The sequence below is a fragment of the Hyperolius riggenbachi genome, chromosome 7 (genome assembly GCF_040937935.1).
Source record: "Hyperolius riggenbachi isolate aHypRig1 chromosome 7, aHypRig1.pri, whole genome shotgun sequence".
Lineage (NCBI taxonomy): Eukaryota > Metazoa > Chordata > Amphibia > Anura > Hyperoliidae > Hyperolius > Hyperolius riggenbachi.
The window spans coordinates 139071321-139092816 of record NC_090652.1 but is presented as its reverse complement, the minus strand read 5'-3'; the positions used below and the strand labels follow the sequence as shown (position 1 = coordinate 139092816).

The 21496-nt window shown below is 43.6% G+C and overlaps 1 protein-coding gene across 3 annotated transcripts in view; it reads right to left on the bottom strand.

The window, feature by feature from the left end:
- CLEC16A (C-type lectin domain containing 16A) overlaps positions 1 to 21496 on the bottom strand; it is a 369068-nt gene that overhangs the window by 11421 nt on the left and 336151 nt on the right. Inside the window, exon 23 of one of the 3 annotated variants that reach the window (XM_068244692.1) lies at positions 1922 to 2017. The exons of 1 other annotated variant lie outside the window; for it this stretch is intronic. In XM_068244692.1, coding sequence (XP_068100793.1) covers positions 1922 to 2017 — 96 coding nt within the window. Of the gene's footprint in view, positions 1 to 1921; positions 2022 to 21496 lie in introns of all 3 variants that reach the window. One more of the 3 variants, XM_068244691.1, reaches the window with a different exon arrangement.

Here is a 21496-nt window from a genome sequence, read left to right as displayed (position 1 = left end):
AACAGGATGCATGTGAAATGCATAAACTAAAGGGCTGACCCTGAAAGAGCCAACCTTATAATAATCCTGATTGTATCCTTATGCTCTACACCAAAATAATACCGAGGGCAATATTAACACTTTAAATGAAATAAGAGTAAACCCACTTCTCACACCTGGTCTAATACATTATTTTATATCCCTCTCCCTCAGTGTACTTTCTGCCCCATACTGTAACACACACTCCCACACTGCTTGTCCCCTTTATGATCCTCCTCCCATAGCGTCCTCCTTATTCACCACCCTCATGGTGTGCTCCCTACTCTTGGCTCCGTCTCTTTATGTCCATTACTCTTGAGGTCCCTTCCCATATTCTACTTCCTGCCCTTCTTTACTGACCTGCCCCTTCTTAGTCCCAATACAGTACTTCAATTCCAGTCCCAACTTCTTACACTGCTACATCGTACTGTTATCCTCAGTATCTTCCTTCCTTCCTGGCTTGGCTTTCTTTACAATCAGCACCACTTTGCCATCCCTGCTGGGGCCACTGCATGTAACATGCTTACCTCTTGTTTCTCCAAGCCATTCAGTGCTCGTGACACCCTTTCACCAAATGTTTCCTGCTTCTCCCCCTCCCCAAACAGTACATAGTAACAGCCTCCTCTCACCTGCACAGTTCGGTTTACCAGACCTCACACAGTGTGAGATACAGAGCTATATCATGGTATCTTCCAATGTATATCACCATTATCACAACTAGACATAGTAACAGTTTTCCGATTGGAGCAGCTTCGTGACAAATCAGAAAGTTTCTGTAGGAAGCAGGGCAGATATTTCAGGGGAACCATCAGTCATTCTCACATAAGCTGAAGTAGAAAAGTCCAGGGGACAGACAACATGTGCTCATCAGAGATTCAAAACTTGAATTTTAAAAACTACAAGGGGAGGGGGAGGAAGGGTTCTGTTAATCATGCATTACATACCGTATATAAAAACAAGGAACACCAAGAGCCCCAATAGTGTAATATGTACTGGTAAATGGTTACTAGATAGAGTAAATATTAATACTCACAAACCAGGGTTACCATTAGGCAACCGCTGTAAAGGCAGGTGGGGAGATTTTCCTGACCCTACTCAGGAATAAGAAGTCGCTCTCTGTAGATGAGAAAAAGGGGGTTCAACCCTCCACCCAGGGTGGACTCAATATCATGCTGGAGAAAAGAGGCGCCAAAAGGATAAAAGGAAGCTAAATGAGCTTAAAAACCAAATTTTTGGTAAATAGAGGAGGTAGTAGTGGACTTACCTCCTCCAAGTAGACACACAACGACTGTAGTAAACACAGTCAATATATTTTATTTATGAACTCCAAATATGCAATGCGTTTCGCAGGTTTGATCCCGCTTCATCAGGCAATAACAACGGAGCAATAGCATATGTGGTCAGTAGAAGAGCCAGGCGCCTCACAGAGGTGCCTGGCTCTTCTACTGACCACATATGCTATTGATCCGTTATTGCCTGATGAAGCGGGATCAAACCTGCGAAACGCGTTGCATATTTGGAGTTCATAAATAAAATATATTGACTGTGTTTACTACAGTCGTTGTGTGTCTACTTGGAGGAGGTAAGTCCACCACTACCTCCTCTATTTACCAAGAATTTGGTTTTTAAGTTCATTTAGCTTCCTTTTATCCTTTTGGCGCCTCTGTTCTCCTGCATTACATACCGTATGTACATATGAAGCACAATTTTAGTAAAGTTTTACTTAAAAATAAAAAAGGAAAGGGTTGTTGCTGCTGACAGTTGGAGACAGACTGCGATTATTGAACTCCGTTAAGCAGGTTTACATGGAACTCAGTGCTCAGTCTCCTGTGTAGGTACGATAGATGTGATTCATGAAATGGGCAGAAAACTCATTTGCTACAATTTATGTAATGAGACTCACTGAGGCAGCTGCTGATCGAGGGTCTAAACCCAGTGTCCTCCATGACTGTCTGCCTCCGATAGACTAAACACTCGCCGGCGTCCTTTCCTGCCAGACCTTACTAGAGGGAAACACAGGGACAGATCATAAGAGGTGTTAACAGTGCAAAGAGGATAACACACATAGGATTGAACACAAAGGTTAGAGGACACATTGAAATAGAAGCATGCACAAAGACATCAAAGCAAAAGCATGCCAGACACAGCTATTTAGCAAGTAACAGGTTGTAGATCTCAAGATGTAATGTTAGTGATACTAACAGAACTTCTAAAACAACCTTTACCTTTAATTTTTGCAGCACAGCGACTACAACATCAGATGGTTGTTGACAGCAGACCTACTTAGTACTGACTCATGATGCAAACATGGAAGACATGATTCCCGGACACATTACAACATGGAAGAAAAGTATTGCTGTATATCTAATGTATATAAGAACCATAACATATCATCCATAGCTATGTTTTCCCACATATGATTCTATTCACTTTGTTTGTCTTCTGTTATAACTGAGCAGAAAGCAATGGAGTGCGCCGGCCTGTGTCAGCCAATGAGAAATCAACTTGTAGAGATGCAGACACTCTGTGTTGCTGGATTATCATTCTACATCATGGGTTGTGATACTAAAAAGCCCTCTCATATTTCCTGCTACAACCCCTTATTCTTCAATGTGGTTAGTAAATGAGCAACAGTTGGGCATGCTATTTTGTGCATTAAACACCACAACATGCACATGCTGGAAAACACTACATATCAATCAAGAATACTGTATTAAATAACAAGTTTTATACCTGTCCATACTTTACTATTTATATTTGAGCATCGGTTCTAGGTTTTTTAAATTTGTTTTTTAAACAAACACTTGTGTCAACCCATCGAGCGCTGTTGGGTCAGAAATGAACCAGCATGTAAATAAGCGAATACAACTTTAATGAGTAACTGTCAGGCATACAATCAAAAATCAATTCTTTATTTTTATCTGGTAAACAAGTAATAAGGATGCTAACCAGGCAATCCAAAAGTTAAAAATCTCTCTTTCTTTTCTTCTCCACAAAACATAATTTCCCATCTTCCCTGGCTCTTATTTGGCACATCTGCCACACAAAGGAAGTTGCAGGGCATACTGGGTTTTCTTCTTTTCTTCTTTACTTTCCCCTCAGACATAACTAATGCAGCCTGATAGGCTACAGCCTCTTTCCCTCCCATTTTCCCCTCCCACACCTTTGTTCCTCTCTGATTAGCCAATATTTCTCATGCTGAGACAATGCACTTTCCACTGCAGAGCTGGGTGTGAGTGTCGGAAGACTGGGAGGAGGACGGGCAATGATACACAGGAAGAATAAGGGCGGAAATGATGTCAGGATTGGCTTCAAGATAGACAAAGTAAAAATGGAAAATCCTAAGAAGGATTTTCTCTTTTTTTTACTATAGAAAAATCACAAAAATTAAAATTTGGACAGTGCAATACACAGGTTATGCAAGTAGAGCAAGTATTTATGTACTTATATATGTTTTTGTTCTGAGATAGTATGGCTGAGAGCTCCTCTTTAAAGTAAAAAGAAACTATGTACAAATGCGGAACACTGGGCTAAAAGTAAAAAAAAAAAAAAAAAAAAAAAAAAAAAAAAAAGGTTTATAGTCAAGTACACAGTAACATCAGACTTTCATAAATAGCAGTCTGACATCTCCGCTAATGCCTTATCCTGCAGCACACTGCACTGCTGCATGCATTTCTGTGAGTACCGCTATTCAATGTGATGCAGAGGATGTGCAGCACAATAGACTGCATTACCACACAATGCCCAGCCACCTGCATCCCCTAGTGTGTAATGGTCTTTGCTAAATATTTTTATAGTAATTATAATATATTCACAAAGGAAAATGTCAAGAAAGCAATTAACACAGTTTTTATAGTATTACTGCATTGTTCTTGATTTACATTTTTTTAAATTAAGTTTTCAAGATAATTTATTTCTTAATTTATTGAGTGTTTGCAAACTCAGCATGTCTGTTTCAGATAGAAGATAATTTTTATTCTCTCCTCTGAAGCATGGCTATATATCTAATCAGGTTATCTGGTTGCACGGCGCCGGCCATGTAGCACCAGATAACAGCACGGCTAAAGCAGTAATGCCATAGTCCGTGCCCGTGTAATTTGATGATCCAGCACTCAACCCTGAATTAATTCACACTCCGTGTTGCTAGGAATTGGAGGGGGAATATTATAGAACGTCGCCCGGTATTTCAGTGGCAGCAGGGTGAGCCGCCATTGGGCTTGCCCTGCGCCCAACAGACCAGGTGTCCAAACAATACGTATGCCTATGCACCTTAATTTGTCTCAATTCCCAGTTCTTTGGAAATGTCTTCTTCCTGTACTTAGACAGGCTAGTGGAGATATCTGAGACATAAGACTTCACAAAGATAGTTACGGCCCATATGCAATTCACTTTTTCTGCCGGGTTTTCTCCTTAGTAATATTTTCACAACTTGCAATAAAATGCCTTATAAACAACCAGCAAGCAAGAAAATACTGAGAATAAATATGATAGTACTTTTTTTTAGCAAATTTTGGGCACTTTTTCAATTGTAAAATGCTCAAAAATTAGTTCAAAGAGAAGATGAAAATTATCTTCTAGGAGATAACTCAGGTGAAAAAATGAATTGCATATGGGGACATGTAGCTGCTAATCTTGCTTCAGAGGAGAAAGTACAAATGGCTTTTATTAACCACTTGAGGACCCACCCTTTACCCCCCCTTAAGGACCAGCGCTGTTTGTTGTGATCTGTGCTGGGTGGGCTCTGCAGCCCCCAGCACAGATCAGGGTGCACGCAGAGCGATCAGATCGCCCCCCCCCTTTTTCCCCCCTATGGGGATGATGTGCAGGGGGGGTCTGATCGCGTCTGCGTGCCTGGGTGTTGCGGGGGGGGGCACCTCAAAGCCCCCCTCCGTGGCGACATTCTCCCGATCCCTCTCCTACCTCCCTTCCCCGGAGATCCGGGCTGCACAGGACGCCATCCGTCCTGTGCAGCCAGTGACAGGACGTCCCCTGTCACATGGCGGCGATCCCCGGCCGCTGATTGGCCAGGGATCGCCGATCTGCCTTACGGCGCTGCTGCGCAGCAGCGCCGTACAATGTAAACAAAGCAGATTATTTCCGCTTGTGTTTACATTTAGCCTGCGAGCCGCCATCGGCGGCCCGCAGGCCATTCACGGAGCCCCCCGCCGTGAATTGACAGGAAGCAGCCGCTCGCGCGAGCGGCTGCTTCCTGATTAATCAGCCTGCAGCTGGCGACGCAGAACTGTATACTAAGGTATACTTTAAAGAAAAAAAAAATCTTTTGTTGTTCATATTACGTTTATTTCCATTGAATTTAGTCAGGACTTGACTCGTTCAGTCCAAAACATTCACTCTGTTGCTCCACAGCTATTCAGATAGACTTCCTTTTTGTGCTCATTGTATTCCTGCATTCCGCAGTTAACCATCAGCTACAGCCCATGTGTAAGATGTTGCTTACTAGTACAGCAGATAATGTATAGCTACTTCAATAATTGCAGTTTTTCCCAGTCTTGAGTCAATACAACTTTCCAACATCATCACATTACCACAATCAAGTATAATCATTTATATCAGTGCTGTCCCAACGTCATGGGCAGGGGAGTGGCAAGCACTGGGATTTTTTGGCTGGAGGGGGCGGAGCATTAATGTCCCAGATTTAGGGGCAGAGCCAGGCACACACACAAAAAAAAAAAGAAAAAGAAAAAAAAGAGGTGAGACTGCCAGAACACGGGGGCACTGATATATATGATGTTCTTTATGGAGAATACTCATTTCACTTCTCCTTGAACACAATGGAAGGTGGGTTGTCACAGAGCGCTATTTCTGACTGGTCAAAATGCAATTTTTGATTCCGATTAAAAAAATAGCAGCATGCAGTACTATTTGTAATCGGAATCTAAAATCCGATTATATAAAATAATCGGAATTGCATGTAGTGTGCAACTCTGTTGTGTTCTTTTAGAAACCTCAATCCTGGGTGAGGTTCACAATGTTAAGATTTAACTATTCAGCATGACTGATTGAACACAGGCAGGCATGATTACAGCCAGTTATATTCAAACTTGGCTTTATGACCAACCTTAGAGGAAAGCACAACACATAAGTTGCATGGAAGATGCATAACTTTATTCTTTAACCTTTTTGGGACCGACGTAGGTTGAATCTACGTCCAGCAGGTGGTGCTGCCGCCCTGACTGGACGCTGATTCAACATCCGTGCTAACGAACCGCCCGACGCGATCGTGCGCATCGGAGAGGGGAGATTAAGCTGTCATATGACAGCTGACATCTTCCCCTCAGTGATCAGCAGCCATCGCATATGGCTGCTGATCACGTGATCACTATGATCGCCGGTGGATCGTAGTGATCAATTTGACAGCTGCGGCGGTAGGGGGAAAAGAAGAGGATCCACTCACCTCCCTGCCGTTTCCGCGATGATCGGCGCTCCCCTCCGCTCTTGCTGTCATCTCTGCTCCTTCTGACATCAGCGCCAAGTCCCGGCTTGATGACGTCATCAAACTGCGACCTGGAACTGAGCGGCAGTAGGAGCAGAGATGCCGGTCGGAGCAGAGGGGGCCACTGTGGCTCGTCGCTGGAGCCTGGAAGGTGAGTGATGGGGTCTGCATGAAGGGGGGACACCTGGCCACCATGGGAGGACACTGCCCAGCAAGACCCTGCACGGATCCAGCTGCCCTAACCCCCCAAACGCACCCCCCTTCAGCAAAAACACATTCAGCAAAAACACCTGGTCCTTAAGGGAGGTTAGGCGTCGGGTTTCGAAAGGGTTAAATAAAAGTAGCACAGTTTACAAAGCATCAGCGGAATTCCTAGGGGTGAGGGGTAGCTCTGTAGCTAAGATATTATCTGTTTGTTTTTTGGAACTGATCTAAAAGATTAGCCACAGCATGAAAACCTTCATGGGAAAAATAATCGTACTTACAATTTATCCTTCACTTTTGCAGAAGGCACTGAAAGGGTTAATCCTTAGTGTTTACTGTATGGGGAGAACTACCTTGGCAGAACTCCTTCAGTTTATTTACAGAGCTAATTAAACAAGTTAATCTGCCTAAACGAACACAGAACACATATAAGTGAATTTCTTCAGGAACTATATGTGGAATAAAGACTGTTTATTGTGTCCTGTGCAAGAGTTTGGGTCTGCTTTAAATTGTGTGTAAATACTGGAGCCCCAAAGTTTATAAGGTGCCAGGTGTGACCTGCAAGCTTCATTTATTTTACATACTTTAAGCCCAATGTAAATCTTCAAGTAAACATAAAATACATTTAATACAGTAATTCAAATTATTTAGAAAAACATTATGTGTGTAGTTGTGTTCAAATAATTGCAGTGCGTTTGGAAATAAAAAGCTAGTAGAAGGATTTTGAGCTTTATTCACTTTTTTAAACACAAATAATGCACTGGGAACACTACATATTCCATTCCAAATCAAAACCTATAGAAAAAATGTCAAATTTGTGTTGTTCCTCTAAAGAAATTGAAGAAAAGAAAGAATTAAACTGTTAAAGAAATAGCAGTGTTTAAATTCCTCTTTACAAACTCAAACATTCACTATATAACTGAGTGGGCGTTTTATGTGGGTAAAACTAAAAACGAATTGCGCTCGCGAATATCGCAGCACATTACAAGTATTAAAAGTACAAATACGAACAGTCTTACCCCCGTGGCTAGACATTTCAAGCTGGTTCATGGGGGTAATTCGCAGTGTTTACGTTTTGTCGGCTTGGACAGGATCCACAGTGCTGTGAGAGGTGGCAATATGGATCGCCTGTTATTACAACGCGAGGCACGATGGATTTTTGACCTTCAGGCGACGAGGTTGCCGGGTCTCAATGAAAATACTAGTTATGTCCCTTTCCTCCCGCTTCAGTGAAGGTACTGACCATATGGTTGCTGCGGTCCTCTGTCGCCTGCGTCTGTGTGCGGCCCGATAAGGTGGGGGCTTTGGGGTTGTGCCTTGGGGCATTTCATTTATGAAACTCCGTACTTTTTCATGTATTTCCTCATGGATGTTTTTTGACACAGTTGAGTGCCGTTAGCGGCAATCCCCCCTAGGTGGCAGCATGTATACAACATGCATTACACTATAAGGGAGGGGGGTACATCTAGTTAAAAATTGAACGGAGAATTATTCTATCTACTCTTGTGTGAAATAATGCTAGTCTTTGTATGGTTGTTCATAGGGTTTTTCTATTTTTTGTATTGTGTGGAGTTGCTGGTTTAAGTCCGGGGAACAGTTGCCCTGTTTGTCTGGGGATATACGCTGGTTGCCTGTCGTCTTTGTGCTGCCGCCGTCGGATCCGGCTGCCTTCCGGCGCCGCCCGCCCCCTCCCCTGGGCCTGCGTGCGGGGGGGCGGGGCTTGGCGGACGCGGCGCGCGCGCCATTGTGGGCGTGCCCGTCGCGTCTGCCCGCCCCGCCCCCCTGCTCGCGGCGGCCCTGGGGTGGGGGCGGGTGGCGCCGCATCTGCGGCCGGATTGGTCGGCGGCCTGCACATAGCTGCGGCGCCATGTGTGCTGGGACACGCCTCCTGAAGAAGCCGGAAGAGCCGGCGAAATCGATAGAGGACGCCGTCCCCCGCCATCAGCACGCCGCCGCCTCCTCCCCGCGGCCCACATGAGCCTCTGGCTTCCTTGTCAGCACTGCCTCCTCACAGACCAGCACACCCAGCCAGCACGTACCAACAGGAATCATATACACCGGACACAGTAAGAGCCCTGTGGGCACAGGCATTGCTCCTGCCAGGAGCCATGGCAGCTGACCATGCACAACCTTCACATGCTATACATGTATGAACTTGACGTTTTGACACCATGCATGTTGTGCCATCTTGATTAAGCTGCTTTGCTACTGTCCTGTTTGTTGCACTTGTTCTATGTGCCTGCTTACTTGGACTACTGCTGGGCTGAACTTTGCACCTAACCTGCTTGACTTGGTGGGCAAACCTGCCATTTACAAAAACCATGCATGCTGTGCTATGCTGACATATTGTGCTGCTGATGCTCAATTTATAACATCTGTTCCATGTGCTTTGCTTTGATTCTGCTGGACTGCACATCACATATATCCACATGCTTGAACTTTGCTTGTTAAACTTGCCAGATTCCATGTGATGAGCCAACTATATTTTGCATGATCACTTGTGAAGCCATTAATCAAGTTTCATCCTGCCATATAATACACTCACTGGTACATGCTTATGGCTGGCCTATGAACTTTGATCTAACACCAGTGCTCTAGTGGAAACCTCTTGTGGAGCCCAGGAGCTAATTTGCAAATCTAGAACCGCATAAATCATTTTTTTCATCTCTGAGCTCAGATAGGCATTGTCAGGAACTGCGCAGTTTCATTTTGTTTATGTGTGCACACCATAGTGAGGGGGTGGGACTTGTGAAGTTCGTGGTATCTCTTGGGGGGTTGCGGGTAGTGTTGGGTGGTGGGCTGGCTGTTTGGCGGGATCTGCTACATATTTTATGTTTTTAGTATTAAGATATATATTGAATAAAAGTTTTGTATACTTTTTGAATACGATTTGTCTGTTTGTACTCAGCCAGGTCACACCCCTCCTTTATTATATCTCACATTGGTTTATAACTGAAAAATGTTTTAAGATTTTGCTTTCTTTTGAATTACTGAACTAATATTTAGTTGTACAGTATAACCACTGTTTCTGAGAACTGCTGTACATCTGTCATAGAGTCAACCAATCTCTGGTACCTGTGATTAGGTGTTCCAGCCTACGATGATTGGACTACATTCCCCAGTTTTTCTCTATTTCTTGGTTTTGCCTCAGAAAACTGCATATTTGATGTTTGAATTCAGTGTTTAAGGGGGTTCTAAAAAAAACCAAAAAACTGTCTATGGCCACTAGATCCAAAAAGAACAATCTTACTTTCATCAGTCCACAAAATGTTGCGCCATTTCTCTTTAAGCTAGTCAATGTGCTCTTTGGCAAATTGTAACATCTTCAGCACGTCTTTTTTTTTTTAACAGTGGGACTTTGCGGGGGTTTCTTGCAGATAGCTTTGCTTCACATAGGCATCTTCTTATTGTAACAATACTCACAGGTAACTTTAGACCTCCTTTGATCTTCCTTGGGCCGATTGTTGGCTCAGTCCTTGCCATTTTGGCTATTCTTCTATCCATTCAAATGGTTGTTTTTCGCTTTCTTCCACGGATTTCAGGTTTTGGTTGCCATTTTAAAGCATTTGCTATCCTTTTAGCTAAACAGACTATCATTTTCTGCACTTTGTTTTCCCCTCTTCAATCAACTTATTAATCAAGCTACACTTTTCTTCTGAACAATATCTGTAACAACCCATTTTACTCAGGATTTCAGAGAGAAATGCACTATAACCAGTATGTACAACATTTGCTGCCTTCCCTTCTTAAATAAGGGCAATAGTTGCCACCCGTTTCCCAAACAATGAATGGCCTGACTAATTGAACTCCTAACTTCTATTATTTTGAATCAGTGATTGAATTACACAGAATCAACTGCAAACATGTCATGACTGTTGGATTTCTATTACTCTACTACTCCTCCTAGCAAATTATTTGCCATGTAGAAATATAATTTCTACCAAAAACAGAGATTGATCAGGTAGGTGATGTCTGACTGATATTATTTTGAACACAACTGTATATGGCTATTTAAAGATTTCCAATTTCTTCCCACCAATAAAGCCCCTCTCCCTGGTGCTAGTGGACACTGGAGTGAAGAAAGTGCAGTGACAATGCATGTAGGCCACTTGCACATTGCAAATCGCAAATCCCATTTGCGATTTTCCTTGGATGCTATTAACAAAAGAAGAAAAATGCAGAAAAAACGCAGCATGCAGGACCGATTCAAAATCGCAAATCGGAATCGCATGTAGTGTGCAAGAGGCCTAAAGAACTTTTGCATCTTGCAAAGAGCAGGAACTTTGCTACAGAGAACAAAATACTAAACCTACCTGACGACATGTGAAAATCAGCACAAACACTGCCTACACTACGACTATAAAAATAAACTGCTCCTTCCTTGTTTACCACTTCATTTAAGTAGAAAAAAAATGTAATAATGTAAGACCGGATCTACTCCATCCGGTGTTTAATCTTTTTCATTTAAAATCTCAGTGAGGGTTAAAGATCAAGAGACAAATTCCTGCAAAGTCAGATGTGGATTTAGGACTGGATCTCACAGAAATATACTGCATTAACTCAAAACATTGGATCCTGGAAGATTCCCACACTTCATCTCCTATGGTTAAAATATTAATTCTTTATTGAATGAGATAAGCAATTAAGTTTATATTAAGAGTCTTTCAGAGAACAACACTCCAGCAACACTATTAGCCCCATTTAAATTGTTAGTAAGACATTTGCATGAAATACAACATTTTTCTCACAATGGCCCTTGGTTCAATTCACCTTTTTTCCTAAGTGATATTTTCATACCTCATCAATAAAACGAATTCAAAGCCATCAGCATGCAAGAAAGTAGGATCATTTTGACAGTAGTCTTTCACCTACTTTTTGGTACTTTTTCAACTGCTGAGTGCTGAAAACTTATTTTAAACATAAGATTAAAAAGTACCGTACTCCTGGGAGAAAAAAAAATGCAGGAGATATTTTTTCATCTCATCTTTGAATCTTGGCCTGTGGCAGCCACGATGTGGATGCAGCTCCACTGCAGCTCTCTGCATGATTGGCATGCCCACATGAAAAAAAAGTAATCCGGGGGCATGGCCAGCCAGCCATGCCAGCTCCCTGTGCCCACATGAATAGGCAATCTGGGGGCGTGGCTAGAAACAATTTAGTTTGTCGCCCTTCGCCGCAGCTCCCTGTCATAATTATGTGTAATGTGATCTCAGGCTGCTCATACCGATCACAGTAGTAGGGAATGCTTGTCATCAGCTGCTGTTGCTCTTCTATGCAGCCATGCCTCTAATAGAGCCTTAGCCCTGCAGGATCTGGAGAGCTAGGGGTCTGAAATTTAGCAAATTTGGCGTAGAACAGGGGTTCCCCTCCCTCCCCTCCAAATCCATCCAGTGGGGTCTATAAGAGGCATGGTTGCACAGATACTGTGAATGGGGGTCCCTGTGAACAGTGTGGATGACCAGAAAACCAACAGCAGCTGATAACAAGCATTCCCTACTACTGTGATCGTTTTCAGCAGCACTAGATTACACTGCACATAGTTTTTGCAGCATTTTAATATAATCCTTTTGCAGAAGTATATGACCAGTCAAGTAACTATTTTCAGACACATTCCCTGATACACACAGAAGACACCCCCAACCCGGTAGTGCTGTTCCGTCCCTCCATGTCAACCTGCTAGGAAAACTCTGGAACCTCCATTAAAGGAATCCCAAGGCGAAATGTCCTGATTAAATTGTGACTATGGGCATGAGACCATGAGTTTTGTTTCCCGCAGCTCCCGTTCCTTGCTTTCCCCTTACATTTGTCAGTAAAAAGTCCCGTTAGCACGACCATGGTCAAGGAGGTGCACTGCCAGACCTGCGTATGCACTGGACGGCGTTTCTTGGCCGACTCGCGCCTCCTTGACCATGCTCCGGTGGCCAGGAAAGCTCTGTGCATGCGCACTATATTCAGCTTCGTAGCTACGCATGCACAGAACACCCCCAGCTAAGGGCGCGCGGTCAAGGGAGCACACCTCCAGGACTCCACATGTGCGATAGTGCGTGAGTTGGCTGATGCTAATAGTGCTCGACTTGGCAAGTGATGATTGCTCTTGGACATTACCCTACTTGAAAAAAAAAGTTTAGACACCCCCGGTCTAAAGGAGACACAAAATGCTGGCAAAACAACAAGCAATGTGGGGATTTATGGGGAAAGCAAGTCTGCATCCAAGACAAGAGTGCAGATTTGATTGCCAACATGATGGACAGATTTACTGTAATTCCTGTGACTTCCTGCGTGGTGTAATTTTCTCTGAAGATGCAGCTATCATTTAACTGACTGTAAAAGATGACACAGATTACATTACCAGCAGATCTGATCATTGAATCAGCCGGAAAAGTTAGTCCAGTAAAGCTTAAGATATAACTCCTCTTCCTCCCACTACTATTATTGTTCCCACAAGTCACTCATTTCCATCAAGAGGTCTCAGACATCCAGAGAGGTGAAATACTGGCAGCAGACCATTGACATTTGCAGTGATACTTAGCTATATTACCGTGGGACATAGAAATATAATGTCCTTCGTAAGCTCACATTATTTTTTGGGGGAGGTCTTCTTTAAATGCTCACAATAATTTCTTAAGCACTAAAAAGAATAGGGAAGTATGAGAAATGTATTCAGCAGTCATTAAATCCAAGTCCTTTTATTGTTGCTTTTAATGTACTATTTAAAGTCTGTTAAAAGTGCATTCCCATTCACTTGGCGATATCACTTTAATAAGTAAATGCTTTCATTGATTTTCATACTGGTGCTAATTGCATACTTGAATTAATGGAGTTTATAAAACATGGGAGATAAATAGAGGAGATCTGACTGCCAGGTTTGTACTAAAGAGGGAAGGATATTTTTTGATTCCATCTTCGTCAATTGCAGAGAAACTAAAGTTTGGTCCTAATATATTTCATGATCACATGTGCAAAAGGAATTAGTGGGAGGTTACGCAGTGTGAGCCAAACAAGTTTCTGGAGGGGAAGAACAGCACAGGGGGAGCAGAGCAAAGGCATAGCCAGTATTGTGATAAACATTCACAGTCCCACAAGCATTCTGGAGACTGGAGGTCACAAACAATTAAAAGCAATACTATTCCATGTTGTTATGCAATGCAGCAGGATGGGAAAACCCACAAGTGTGCCTCAATAAGACTTGCAATGATTTGGGAAAATGCAACAATTGAGTATATAAACAACTGTATTGTTGCTGAAGGAAGTTGATCAAGTCTCAAATCTTCCGTTAGCAAGTTTGGTGAAGATATTAAAGAAAGGCAATTCATTAGCTATATGACCACCATAAACTGGAAGGGCACATGTCACAGTGTCTTCATAATCTGGATTTCTTTGTCAGACTTTGAAGCTTTGGCTACAACAAAAATACCGTGACATGACGTTTTTTTCAGTATATTACAGTACCGAACTATTACCGCATATGTGGAAATCTTAGTGAATTTGGAAAGAAAAAGTCAAAAATACGGAATGCGGTATATTACCGACCAATTTTTTTTACCCAGCAGCCCTTAGTGAATTGAAGCCATAACCTCCTTTTTACCTGGTGCACTATTGAAGCATTTATTTATACATGTTGGATGGGGTGAAGAATTGGATTAACACTCACAGAGGTCTGTCTCAACTATGTACTAAGGCACACCTGAAACAGCCACATCTATTCAAAATGTCCGCTCCCTTTCCCAATCTCAGCAGGCAGATCCAGGCTAGGCAGAAGATTGCTACAATCACCCTTAGAAGCCCTGGTAATTAATGTTAATGGGGGCTTATATGGGAACAGTGAGAAAAAGCCCTGAAATACTCCTGTATGTTATATGTTATAAAGCATACAGGTTCACTTCAAGACAAGAGCACAAATGTTTTCTCTACTAACCAATCTACTTTTTCTTTCAATTTCAAAGCTGTGCAAAATATTAGCTCAACCTCCACTTTACCTTTACACACGCTGCAACAAATATTTCACTTGGTCTATTGATAATATGTACTTGGAATTAATAAGATGTGTGACCATCTCAAAATAGATCTTCAAGCTTGTCAGTAAATATTAAGCAGGATAAAGCAATAAATACAGCAGGTATGCCCAACACCAATGTGTGCCAGAAATACCTTGCCGTTGCTGAGGCTGTTCTGAGGTGAACACTGCAATGCTGTGTCTGTACAGAGCGCTTTGCTCCAGCTTCCATATAAGCCCTACCAAAGTTCACTAGAAAACAGCACATATCACTTTGCACAGTAAATATGATGTGATTGTGTATAAAGTACAGAAACTGACAAAGGGTGGTCACGCCACATTCATCCCGTGGGTCACCAGATGGTAATCACACTGAAAACTGTCAATGCTTTCACTTCAGTGCTGAAAAGCATTTCTGATGTATCGAGAAATAAATGCACTCCTAATGCTTTTCTATGCAGTTTTTGTGCATTTGTATTTTCTTTTTATTGGGTCACAGCATCACTTGAATTCAACTTAAAGAGGAACTTTATGCGAACCCGAGGTGATGAAACTGATGAGATAAACAATTGCATTTATCCTCCTACTAATAACCACCTGCTGACCTCCCACTACCTATGGGCGTTGGCAAGGTGGCTCTCCCCAGGACCACGTAACGTCGATCGGCGGCAGCACCTGGGGGACTGATTAGCCGGGAATCGCGCGCACATCCGCCCGGCATTAGGCTCCGCCCACCTGCGACGTCAACCCGCCGGCCAATTAGCAGCGCCGGCGGGTTGTTAACCCTCCGATCTCCCCGTACAAAAGTGTATAATATAGGCTGCCTCTTCCCTTGGTGGTCCCAGTGATCTAGCGACCACCAGGGGAGGAAGCAGCCCTTGTTGTAGTCACACAAGCACACTGATCCTGCCCCCCGCCCCCTGATCGCCCACAGCACCCATCAGACCCCCCTGATCACCCCTCTCAGACCACTTTTTGCACCCAATCACCCATCAATCACCCCCTGTCATTATCTGTCAACTATAATTTAGATTAGGTCCTAAACTGCCCCCGGGGGCTTCTGATCACCCCCACACCCTCAGATCCTCCCCAGACCCCCCCCCCCCTTGTGTACTGTATACAGCTATTCTCCCCTGTAATCACCCACTGATCACCTGTCAATCACCCATCAATCACCCCGTCACCACCTGTCACTGCCACCAATCAGATCAGACCCTAACCTGCCCCTTGCGGGCGCCCAATCACCCGTCCACACCCTCAGATCGCCCTCAGACCCCCTCTAATCAACTCGCCAGTGCATTGCTTGCATATATATTTCCCCTGTAATCACCTACTGATCACCTATCAATCATCCCGTCACCCCCGTCACTGCTACCCATCAGATCAGACCCTAATCTGCCCCATGCAGGCACCAAAACACCCGCCCACACCCTCAGAGACCCCTTAGACCCCCCTGATCACCTCCCCAGTGCATTGATTGCATCTATCCTCTCCTCTAATCACCCCCTGAGACACCCATCAATCACCTCCTGTCACCCCCTAGCACTCCTACCCCATCAGATCAGGGACTAATCTGCCCCCTGCGGGCTTCGGATCACCCGCCCACACCCTCAGATCCCCCCCTGTCACTATCCTAGTGATCTAAAAACAGTAATCAGTGAAAACTGTCACTTTTTTAGTATCACTAGTGTTAACAGTTAGGCCAGTTATTTAGCTAGGGCCCTTCGTTGGGTAGTTAGCGTCAGTTAGCACCCAGCCCACCACACCGCAGTCACTAATTAGTTGCTGATTAGCATCATCGCTGTCGCTAATCAGCATTACTACTATATAATATCTGTAAGTGATCATTACAGATCGCAGTCAGATCTAGATTACGGTCACTAGGAAACACTTAAAACGCAGTGTTTGACCGATCAGGCCTGATCGTTCGCCTGAACTTGCGATCAGCCCGCCCCACCGCAGTGACAGAATTTTTTTTTCTGATCACTGCAAAAAACACTGCACAATAGCTGTGGCACTGTAAAGAGCAGTTTTGATTTTTTTTAACCAAAACTCAGTGACCACAGCTTTCTGCTTCACAAATACTCCCTTTTAGTAGGAAGGTGCTCTTTTTCCTGGGTCGTCTTAGAGGAATACCCCCTAAATTTAGCAGTCCACCATGGCAAAAAAGGAGTATTCTGCTGAAAATGCCGCCGAGACTCTGGCCCACTGGGGTGAGTGCAATTGGAAAGCCTCATCCGACAAATCATCCGGGTCAAAATACGAACCGGTGAACAGCAGTGGCTTTCTGACCGATAGCAATGACAAGGTTGAGGCCCTGGCTAGAGCCAGGCGTACCACATCCCATGTCAATGGATCGCAGGTGGCGCAGGATCAGTCTCAAGGGCAGCAGAGTGGTGCTAGCACTGATCCGAGTTTTCTTGGTGAGGCATGCACCAGCAGCGTAGCATTTCCTGGACCTAGCACCAGTACTACCATAGACCCTAGTGAAGTGGCAAACACCAGCATGGTAGTAGAAACTGGTTCGGTGGCACGTGCATTAAGACCCGAGTTGCAGTCACCAGCAAAACGGGCCCGTACTACCCATAGTCTCCCAGAGGTGCTGGCAAATCCCAATTGGCAATCCCCTGGTCCCACCGCACCCGTACTGCCTCCTTTCATAGCCCAGTCTGGAGTCCAGGTGGAGACAAATAATCTAGGATCGGCCCTAGACTTTTTTCATCTGTTCTGCACCGTGGATCTCTACGACTTAATTGTGGCTGAGAGCAAATGTTATGCCACACAATACGCAACCGCCAATCCGAGAAGCTACCATGCCCAGCCTTTTCGGTGAAAGCCACTCCAAGTTTCCAAACTTTTTTTGGGCCTTCTCCTTAACATGGGTGTAGTCAAAAAGAATGTATTGCGATCTTATTGGTCTACTCACCCAATACATCACATGCCCATGTTCTCTGCTGCCATGTCCAGGTCACGATTTGAGAACATCCTGCGCTTCCTGCACTTCAGTGCCAATACAACCTGTCATCTAAGAGGCCACCCTGCTTATGACCGGTTCCACAAAATTAGGCCCCTCATAGACCACCTGTCATAAAAATTTGCAGATGCTTATACCCCTGAACAGTCATTTTGAGGCATTTGGTTTCCAGACTACTCCTCACGGTTTTGGGCCCCTAAAATGCCAGGGCAATATAGGAACCCCACAAGTGACCCCATTTTAGAAAGAAGACACCCCAAGTTATTCCGTTAGGTGTATGTTGAGTTCATAGAAGATTTTATTTGTCACAAGTTAGTGGAAAATGACACTTTGTGAAAAAAACCAATAAAAATCAATTTCCGCTAACTTGTGACAAAAAAGTGTCGCACATGTGGTATGGACGTACTCAGGAGAAATAGTATAATGTGTTTTGGGGTGTATTTTACCCATGCCCATGCTGGGTGGGAGAAATATCTCTGTAAATGGACAATTGTGCGTAAAAAAATAAATAAAAAAATTCTCATTTACAGAGATATTTCTCCCACCCAGCATGGGTATGTGTAAAATACACCCCAAAACACATTATACTATTTCTCCCGAGTACGGCCATACCACATGTGTGATACTATTTTGCAGCCTAGGTGCGCTAAGGGGCCCAAAGTCCTATGAGCACCTTTAGGCTTTACAGGGGTGCTTACAATTTAACACCCCCAAAATGCCAGGACAGTAAACACACCCTACAACCCCAGACACCCCAAAGTATTCAGAGAGGGGCATGGTAAGTCCGTGGCAGATTTCATTTTTTTTCTCACAAGTTAGCAGAAATGGAAACTTTAAAAAAAAAATTTGTCACAAAGTTTTGTCACAAAGTGTCATTATAACTTGTGACAAAAAATAAAATCTTCTATGAACTCACCATGCCTCTTAGTGAATACTTTGGGATGTCTTCTTTCCAAAATGGGGCCATTTGGGGGCTATTTATACTATCCTGGAATTCTAGCACCTCATGAAACATGACAGGTGCTCAGAAAAGTCAGAGATGCTTCAAACTGGGGAAATTCACTTTTTGCACCATGGTTTGTAAATGTTATAACTTTTACCCAAACAAAAAAAATCCAATAGGTGTCTATTTATTGATCAAAGACATGTAGCACAATAAATTTAGACAAAAATGTATATAGCAATTTTACTTTATTTGAAAAATGTCTGCACAGAAAGTTAAAAAAAATCATTTTTTTTGACAAAATTCATGTCTTTTTTGATGAATATAATAAAAACTAAAAACCACAGCAGCAATCAAATAGCACCAAAAGAACGCTGTATTAGTGACAAGAAAAGGAGGTAAAATTCATTTAGATAGTAGGTTGTATGACCAATAAACCGTTAAAGCTGCAGTGGTCTGAATGGGAAAAAAGTGTCTGGTCCTTAAAGCGGAATATAACCCTGCATTTCAACTTTGCTCTAAAACATTATTTACAGTATATTATATGCAACCAGCATTTTTTTTTTTTTACTAGACTAGCATTGGAAAGGTTACACAGTGCTTTAAAGTTCCTGGAGATTTCTGCAGACGCATCCAAAGCTGACATAGATACATTTTGTTTACATACATGTATCTAAGTGTTGAATGTGACTCATCTCTCTGACTGAGAAGGAGTTGGAGGACAGCCAAAGAGTGTGTAACATTTCTCAATAGATACATATAACTAAATAGAATGTAACAATCTGAACTTCTGCATATCTCTCCACGGAACTTTAAACCTCTGTGTTTAACCCTTCCAATGCTGGTCTAGTAAAAAAAAATGCTTTTTGCATATAATATGCTGTAAATAATGTTTTAGAGCAAAGTTTAAATGCAGGGTTATATTCCGCTTTTAAGTGGTTAAAATATTCCATGGTTTTATTTTATATTTAAACATTTACAAAGTAGATTGAATGAAAAGTAGATTGAATGCCCCTATATGAAAATACATGAACTATTGACTTTTTATCTCCCGCTGCTCTCAGGAGTTATATTCTGCCAGAATAACCTTTATGGCTGCACTTTGCTTATCAGTGATGTTCACTATATTCCCGACAAGGTACTGACAGGATAGAAGCAGTTGCTTTCATGCCTAAAAATTAACTCTTTCAGGCTGCAAAAAACAAGTTAAACAGCCTGGTTATTAATATGTTTTGCACTGTAAATACACATGTTTATCTCATCATGCCACATGTCTCCTCCAGTACACTTTTAACCCAGGATTGAATTTCATCCCAATCAGTAGCTGATACCCCCTTTATCACAAGAAACCTTTACATTTTCTCAAATACATTGTCAGGGACATCTGAGCGGCTAATATTGAGTTGAACCCCCCAACAGTGTGATGTTAGGGCCAGGGATGGTTCTTCCATGAAGCAACGAGAATCATGTGCTTCAAGGCAGGAACAATTAGAGGGCAGCAAGAGGTGTCTCCCCTCAAAGTCCCACTCCTCACACTCCCCCTCCTTAGATTTGCGGCACCGCTCCACTCACCTGCTCAAAGTGTTCCAGCGATGGGATCTCCATCTACCCTTCCAATGTCCTATATCCATGGCTACAGCAGTGCCTCATGTGGCCTGCTATGTCCTGCCAGGTCACATTATGCACCTCTGTTGTCAGAGAGGAAGCAGGACTTCATGTGTCGATGGTGATCCCATTGCTAAACTGCTGAGGGCAGGTGAGTAATGTGGTACTGGTGCATCACATACTCGGCATCCTGGGGATCAGATTCGGGATGCTACGGGCCAGCCGGGAAGAGATGCAGTCTTGGAGGAAGCAGAGAGAGGTAAGCGTAGTGCCAGTACCTGCAAGACACTGCCCGATGTGTCTCCTCTTCAGTTCGGTTTGCACACACACATCGTGGGGGAACAGGTCCTCACAATGTATTGCTTCAGGCGGCAAACAGAATAGAACCAGCCCTGGTCAGGGCCATGGCCGTGACAGTTTCCGGTCAGTGAACCTCATTGAATTGTAGGAGATAATGTCTGTTGACAACTGCCAAGCAATCAGTATATGTATATATCCTTTTAGCCTATCACATCTGACATGCCATTACCTATATATGAGGGACTGCTCATGCTAGTAAAATGGACTTTCACAGTAATTAAAGAGGAATTTTAGCCCAGGATTGAGAGTCATCCCAATCAGTAGCTGAAACCCCCTTTCCCTCAAGAAATCTTTGTTTTCTTGAAAAGATCACCAGGGGGTCTGTATGGCTGACATTGAGGTGAAACCCTTCCCACAGTGTGATGTCAGGGCCCTGACCATGACAGTTTCCTGCCTGTGAACCTTGTTGCATTGTTGGAGATAATGGCTGTTGCCAACTGCCGGGCAGTATCTGTGTTTGTGTATACGCACGTACACATATATATGTTACGGCCAGAACCCGAAGTGTGGCCACTTCGCGTTCTGGCCAGCCACTTCGGGTTCTGGCCGGCCAATGTGCGAAGTGGCTGCAGCGCAGTGGCCAATGTTAGAAATGGAATGTTTAAATGTATTAAAACCTGCCTAATTTCATGAAATATAGCCGGCGGCAATGTCATAGATGAAGCCGCCGGCTTTCGCACTGCCTCCTCTCCTCCCCCCCGCCTCTCTCCTCTCCCTGCCTCCTATACAACATACGGAGCAGCCGGGGACAGGAGGAGGAGAGGAGGAGGAGGCAGTGCGAAAGCAGGCGGCTTCATCTATGACAATGCCGCCGGCTATATTTAATGAAATTAAGCAGGTTTTAATACATTTAAACATTCCATTCCTAACATTGGCCGCTGCGCTGCGGCCACTTCGCACATTGGCCGGCCAGAACCCGAAGTGGCTGGCCAGAACGCGAAGTGG